General features: G+C 40.6%; 1 protein-coding gene across 3 annotated transcripts in view; it reads left to right on the forward strand.

Annotated features, from left to right (window-relative positions):
• KCNQ4 (potassium voltage-gated channel subfamily Q member 4) overlaps positions 1-5,196 on the forward strand; it is a 358,115-nt gene extending 352,919 nt beyond the window's left edge. For 2 of the 3 annotated variants that reach the window (XM_069756988.1, XM_069756989.1), the window contains one exon: positions 285-5,196. In XM_069756988.1, coding sequence (XP_069613089.1) covers positions 285-503 — 219 coding nt within the window. In that variant the 3' untranslated portion in view covers positions 504-5,196. The remainder of the gene's footprint in view (positions 1-284) is intronic. The other variant, XM_069756986.1, reaches the window with a different exon arrangement.
• Positions 5,197-7,822: the final 2,626 nt, after the last annotated feature.

The following is a 7,822-nucleotide window of genomic DNA, read 5'->3' on the forward strand; positions in this document are numbered from 1 at the left end:
CAACTTCATTGTAGCCATGTGTTCTAGTTGCAGGTCATGGCCCAATAGAAGTCTCATCATCTGAACTTACAGCATCATATATGTCTATAATGCTATTAGTTTGGGTCATGATACCTACGACCAAGATAGAATGTAATGCAGAATATATATATAATCTCTGCTTTATAATGGAATCAATATGCTCTTGCAGTATGGTAGATACAGTACATCATAATTATGAATAATATTTATTATACATTATTATTGTCAAACATCATAATCTAAGATGTTTCTTTCTTTAATAGGTTCAATCAATTGAAGAGAAACTTGATGTCCTCCTTGGTTTTTATTCTCAATGTCTGAAGAAGGGTCCCACCAGTTCTTCCACATTGACCTCCATGCAGCTGCCACTGATAGACCATGATATGACATCTGATTACCATAGTCCTGTGGATCAAGTTGATATATCCGTGTCTGCACAGACACTGAATATTTCCCGTTCTGACAGCACCATCATGGACTGAAGGACCCGTAATACAGTGGTAGAGTTGCCTTGTGCCTCCAGCTATTCTACCAGTAATTGGTAGAGTCACGGGTTTTCCAATACAGCTATTAACTGACACCATTTCACGGCTGGATTGGATCCACTGCTCTCTGCATCTTATAACATAAGGAATATAGATTATTATTATGCAATTTCAAGTCTTCTGGAAATGGAGTCCAGTATTGTCACAGAGAGGCGAGACAGACTTGTGGAGCCATATTTTCTCTCTGTGCTGTCTTATGGTTAGCAGAGATGAGTTCTTGAGTCTGAGATATCATGTTATAAGGTCACAAGAATGAGCTGCACTGTGGCCACTGTTAGCAATCCACTGACTTTCTGCATTGTCCGTTCTTGCTTTTATGTCTTGCTAAGTTGGCGGGTGCCAGTTTTACAGCACTCAGCCTGCAGAAAGTGCCTCAAAGATCTTATTATGCAGATGCTGCTCCTGTCAATCGTTCATCTCCTGAGTGTGGGGCAGCACGTGCACTGGTGCACACCAAACTTGAGCTTGTTACTTCTGGTCACTTTTTGGAGGGAGGTACAGAGACACTGAGACAAGCTGATTTATGCATGGATTACAGTGATTCAAGCTTCATCTCCAGAGGTAAAGGAGCATCTTCCTTACCACTTTCTGCCACCTGCTGGAGTGGAAGAAAAGTAGACAACTGAGAATATAAATGTTAGTGTGAACTATTGTATGGATGTCTGCACTCTACTGAGATGTGTGCTCGTGAGATGAATGAATTACCATTATGTAAAAATGTACGATGACCTAGCTTTTGTAATGGGGTGTTTGTGTAAATATATCTGTGCATCAATACAGTGTAAGTTAGATGAACAAGACTAAAGACTGATATGTACTTATGAACACGATGAGGGTGTAGATCATACTCATGTCCATGATCTTGGCTTCTGGACAGTAAAGTGCAGTGTTTTTCTGTAAATGGCAGTGTACTATGATGGGAAACTCCCATGTTTGGGCAGCGACAAACAAAATAAATATAATACACTGGCAAACTTACGGTAGTTATCCCCATTTCACATCTAATATTAAGGAAAATAGATTGTGAACCAACAGCCACAGTCTCAGTAATTGGGACCGCTCTTGGTACAGGTCATTTACTTTACCCAGTGCATATTTGGACAAATGGCTGATTTGGTGGCACATTAAAAATTCACAGACTACATCATTATCATCTATATTTTTGTTTGGTTCAGTGTATTAAAGAGAATAATGCTAGTTATTATTCATTGATCAAATAGCAATGGATTATGGATACACAATTGTCCATGTCCCTTTACCTACCAGACTAGAATAATACAATGACAGGTAATTAGAACAGTGTGAAGAAGCAGCATAACTAAGGTATATTTTTTGCTGCTGTGTAATACCCAAACCACTCAAAGCAGTAAAGGTTGGAAATGGAAGGAGCCAATTAGTTTAAACTAAGTTTATTTTGTTCAGTGTATATTTAAAAGAATGTTTGATGTTTGCTTTCAATTTTAAATATCATTATCTTTATCAAGAAATAGAAATGTAGTAATTTTCACACTGAACACTAAGCCTAATACTAGACTCATGCTTCCTGTTCTGAACAGAAGACTTTTCAGCAGTTTCACTATCATCAGAGACAGGATAACAAATACAGATAACACCTCTGTACAGAGCCGCAAACACGGAATCCACCATGAACAATAGGTGCTGTGACAGCTTCTCTTCTGCCCTGATTATCACATTTCCAGATAACACTTCTTTATAAGCAAATGCAGTCTGAGACAGGGTCCATTTACAAAGGCCAACTGACAGCACTAAAGGACAATTGGTGGAGGTAGCACCGCCCCACATTGTAGTTCCCATAGATGAGAAGTGGCCCAGAAGAGACCTGGAGCGACCCTTTACAAAGGCCGACTGACAGCACTAAAGGACAATTGGTGGAGGTAGCACCGCCCCACATTGTAGTTCCCATAGATGAGAGGTGGCCCAGAAGAGACCTGGAGCGACCCTGGAAACAAGGCGAAACGGACACAATGTAGTGGTGACTTAGTTTTCAGAGAAGGCTGTGTAGATTGTCTGGTGAGGTATGTTTCAAGTAAACCATGTGTAACTAACGTCTTACCATGAGACAAATGGCATTTTCTGCCATTTAAGACTCGCTACATGTAGTACCTCTTTTTTATATTTTAGCTTATAGGCTACTATGGAACCAAAAACACCCCTGAGTGGGTGCTTCTATCATCCATGATGCATTGTGAACCCAGTGTTTCTGAACCTGAATGATGGGAATATCTTTACACAAACCCCCATTTTTGAGATGGTTGTGCATGCATGGATCTGCTGCAGCTATTGGTGTGGGAGTGGAATGTGTGCAGCTGGAGCGTGTATGGTAGGATGTCAGATATTACGTGTATGGTCAGTGACTAATAATATTTGCACAGCTGTCTCTCTAGGAGAAGCAATATTTAAATATATGCAAAGCATTGTGCTTCCCTGCATTGCTCTGTCTTCCGTCCTCTTCCCATAGCACATGGCATGGCGTCCCACGTCCTAAGCATGTAATTGCTTCATTCCTTCTCCACCGGTTTACCACTAGTTGTTCTTGCTGTCTAGTCATTGCCATCACATCTTGCCCTAGGTCGGCAAACTGCTGCAAAGCCTGAGAAATCTGATCTCGTAATACATAACTGGATTACAGGAATTTGTATTTCTGATGGGAAAAAGGAAACGGTCACCTAATATTACAAGCTGCATTACCAGATTAAGACCCATTGACCTACTCTTGTCATTATGGACTGCTGTATGAAAGTTAAGACATGAGGTCAGAAGAGAAGACCCAGGATGTATTCTGATGTACAAACAGACTGATAATGGCAAGCCTCCCATGTAATAAGTCTTAAAGCCATGAACTTTTCTCCAAGTACTACAGAAACATGCAATGAATACTGAGGGACCTGATACACAGTTGCAAAACTAGGTCAGTCTTACTGAAATTGGGACAGCCTGAGGCTATGTGCTGCAAAAGTCTTTCCTACACATTTCCTCTCAGCAAAACTGACCAAAATGTCTCCCTTGTGACAATGTACGACATCTTTTATTTCACTAGTTCGTACCGTTCACCAAATCCTACAGGACACCACTATGTAAGAAGACAGGATTGTGGTACTTTCAGTCGATTCTCCTTTCTCTTGTGTAGTGGAAATGTCCGATAGTTGATGAATTCTGGTTATCTACCTCACTGCAGACTATTGTCCTCTTTAGTCAGTATTTTACAAGGTTCCCGGGTTCTTCTGCTGGGTAAACTAGTAACATTTGTCATGCAGCCTGGCACCTGAAACATCTTTACACCCAGCAAGCCCCGCCATATGTTTTTTAATGTTATATGTAACTCCATATGTAAAGCCAGATATTGAGGTTGTTAATGGCCAATCAATGTTGGTGGTCATACAGTAAGATGAGACTATGAGAGGTCTAGATATCTTCTGTCCGCTTGTCTTCAGCTTTCTATCTGCTCTTCTCCACTATCTGCCTGCTGACATTGAGGTCACTGTGCAGGGGCCATAACCTAAACCTCACATGCCACAGTTCCCCTCTGAGCAGGCAGATGTACAGATGAAGTATCCTATCTGTGGACATACGGTTGTCTATGTCTATGGTTCAGTACTTGCTGAACTACTGTAGAGGTAAAGCTGAAGTCCAGTAGTAGCCTGAACACTTTCCTAGAGAATGTTCCTTGTGTTTTTGGTCTTGCAAAGAAGAATCCTAGACTAGTTCTGAAGGATTCTTTAGAAAAATGTAAACTATATTCAACTTTTCATTGGATCATGCATCACATGAGGCTTACACACACTGATGAGCATTTACTATGTGCAGGGCGCACACTTCGACTAGGATCCTTTTAAATTCTTTATTACTAATTAAAAGGAAAATGTACAGACCATGGCTCAAGGGGTAGTAAAGGGGCAGCAGTATGAAGCACTGCCATTTTGGTGGTGGCCTATCCTTTTTAGGAGGTATATAACCATTTGTAGTCAGAATATGGCCTGTACCAGGATGCATTTTACAGTGTTTTTGCTGCTACCTATTGGATGCTGAAAGCAATAGGCACAACCTACAGAAGGGCATCTAGTGCTTGTATGATGTTAATGTCCCAAACAGCAAGTTATGAGATTGTATTGATATTAATGCTGAAATATATAGCTAGTTTAATATTTGGTTAGGATTCCCATAACAGTCTTGTTCTCAATGCAGAATATTGTCCTTGCTGAAAGGTAAGGATTTGTTAATGAGATTTAATGATGGAATCTCACTCGTCGACTCCTTACCTGTTCTGGGGTGTCCTCTCTGGTTGGTGTCCCCTGCATCCTGGTGCCGGGATTATGATAGGATCCTGCACTCTCTTCTTGAATGCTATGCATGCACAGGCATGGACCTAGGATCTGCATCCAGTGTAAGACGCTTTCCCCAATAACAGGCATTTCCCTGCTTCTCCCTCACCCCGCAAGCTCACCAGAAAGAGGGACTCATTTCCTAAGGGGAAGGACAACTGTAGTTAGAATGTGGTTAGGAGAATGCTTTCAGCTACTGAAACTTGACTTTGAAATAGATGCGTTTGCAATAGAACAAATATGTACCTCACTAATTTATTGATTTCATTAAAATTTTACTTAAAAACTTGTATGTCGCTGTTATTTACCGTATTTATTTTAACACGGGATCGCTGCGCGCTTAGTTACATCGTCTTTGGGTGCACTATAAATATTGCTAGCGGTATATGCAAATGTTTCTGTGGGGGCAGATCTATAATAAAGAGGAGCCCATGGGTGCGGTAAGTGGAAATTAGAGATAGAAATGTCAATCTGCAGCATTAATATAAAATGTGTTTCTGAAGCAGGCACCTATGTAGACGTGAAATTAATTCTGCATGCAATAACGATTAAAATAAGCCTTAATACAAAACTATAGGTAGTGTCGTATTAAACCACCTACTGATGGATGAAATGCTGGGGCTTGCCACAAGATGGCAGAAAAAAACTATATACGGTACTTGCTTCTGGAAACCCTAAACACTACTAAAATACCAAATTATGTTACCCTTCCGCTCATGATCAGAGTCGTGTACCATAACAATCTTCTGATACGGGCTTTATTTAGGTTTATATGGTAATGCTTGATGTATTGCCTTTGTTAAGAATGTTAGACGTGTATGCCCTCTTATCTACAAGTCTCTCTCTGCTCTATGTGTCATCCATCAGAGACTTTGAATGTAGTTTAGAGGAGTCATAATAATTTTTCCTGCTATCCTGACTTTTTAAGAACAGAGCTACAGTTGAAACCAGAAGCTTACATACACTATATAAAAAGACACATATGCATGTTTTTCTCAATATGTGACATGAAATCAGAATAAACCTTTCCCGTTTTAGGTCAATTAAGATTACCATAATTATTAATATTTGCCAAATACCAGAATAATGAGAGAGAATGTTTTAAGGCATTTTTATTACTTACTGTAAAATCAAAAGTTTACATACACTAAGATTACTATGCCTTTAAATAATTCTGCACTGCCCATATGATGAATTAATGTGTTTGGAAGTTTTTTTGTCAACATCTGAGTTAATTAGAGACACACCAAGATATCAGGAAGAGAATTGTGGACTTGCCCCAGTCTGGCTTATCCTTGGGTACAAGATACCTGAAGGTGCATCATTCATCTGTATAAACAATTAAATGCAAGTACAAACAAGATAGGAATGTTCAGCCATCATACCGCTCAGGAAGGAGACGGGTTCTGTGTCCCAGAGATGAACGTACTTTGTCCGACATGTGCATATCAACCCAATGACAAAAACAAAAGCCCTTGTGAAGACAATTGCGGAGGCTGGTAAGATTGTGTCAATATCCATAGTGAAAAGACTACGGTATCAACATGTACTGAAAGGCCACTCTGCCAGGAAGAAGCCATTACTCCAAAAGAAACATAAGAAAGCCAGATTAAGGCTTGAAAATACACACAGGAACAAAGACCTTAACTTTTGGAGACTTGTCCTGTGGTCTGTTAAAACTAAAATTGAACTTTTTGGGCATAATGACCATCGTTATGTTTGGAGGTAAAAGGGAGAAGCTTGGAAGCCTAACAACACTATCTGTGAAACAAGGGGTTGGAAGCATCATGTTGTGGTGTTATTTTGCTGCAGGATGGACTGGTGCACTTCCCAAAATAGATGGCATCAGCCATCATGAGAAAAGATTATGTGGCAAAACTGAAGCAACATCTCAAGACATCAGCCAGGAAGTTAAAGCTTGGGACAAAATGGGTCTTCCGAATGGACAATGACTCAACGCATACTACTAAATTGGTAACAAAGTAGCTTAAGGATAACAAAGTCAATGTTTTGGAGTGGCCATCACAAAGCCCTGATCTCAATCCTATTGAAAATTTATGGACAAAGCTGAAAAGGCAGGTGCGAGCAAGGCGACCTACAAAACTAAGTCAGTTACACCAGTTTTGTCAGGAGGAAAGGGCCCAAATTCTGACCAACTATTGTGATAAGCTTGTGGAAGGATATCCCAAATGTTTGATCCAGGTCATTCGGTTTAAGGGCAATGGAACCAAATGCTAATGAAATGTATGTAAACTTTTGACTTTGCAGTTTGTAATAAAAATGCCTTAAAACAGTCTCATTATTTTGGCATTTAGCAAATATTAATAATTATGGTAATCCTAATTGACCTAAAATGGGAAAGGTGTCACGCACAGTGTATGAAAGACTAAGTGCAACACGAAAGGATGAGGGGAAGGGAACCCAACACTTGGGAAGAAGGGAGTGGAGACTACCTAGGCAGATGTAAAGTAACCGTGTCTGCTATAAACGTCCCTATATAGGTTCTGCCCATATCGCCGAGCAGGAACCTAATCCCTGCCTGACCCTGGTGATGAGCCCTACTTAGGGAATGACAGGGTGAGCACTAGTCAATCCCCACTACAACTGAAGACAGCTGGGGTAGACGAACAAGGGGAACACTTATCTTGAGTAGAATCAGAGATGTAACACAGACGTCCTCAAGCAACACCAAAGAGGAAGATAGCCGACTGCTATAGCTCCAAGCTTCAACAGGGAGACATGGAAATATCACCAGCATCTCCCAGCAGTAAGCTGGGAGTCTATAAACATCCAGGTCCAGGTGTGTCAATTAGAGCCAGAGAAAGGTTACCACTGGGTCAAAGAGTCAGAAGGGTTAAGAAAGTGTCTGCAAGGCCAAACGCAGAGACCTTTTGCAGCTAGATACAGTGCAACTGT

The sequence above is a fragment of the Ranitomeya imitator genome, chromosome 3 (assembly GCF_032444005.1).
Source record: "Ranitomeya imitator isolate aRanImi1 chromosome 3, aRanImi1.pri, whole genome shotgun sequence".
NCBI classification, from domain to species: domain Eukaryota; kingdom Metazoa; phylum Chordata; class Amphibia; order Anura; family Dendrobatidae; genus Ranitomeya; species Ranitomeya imitator.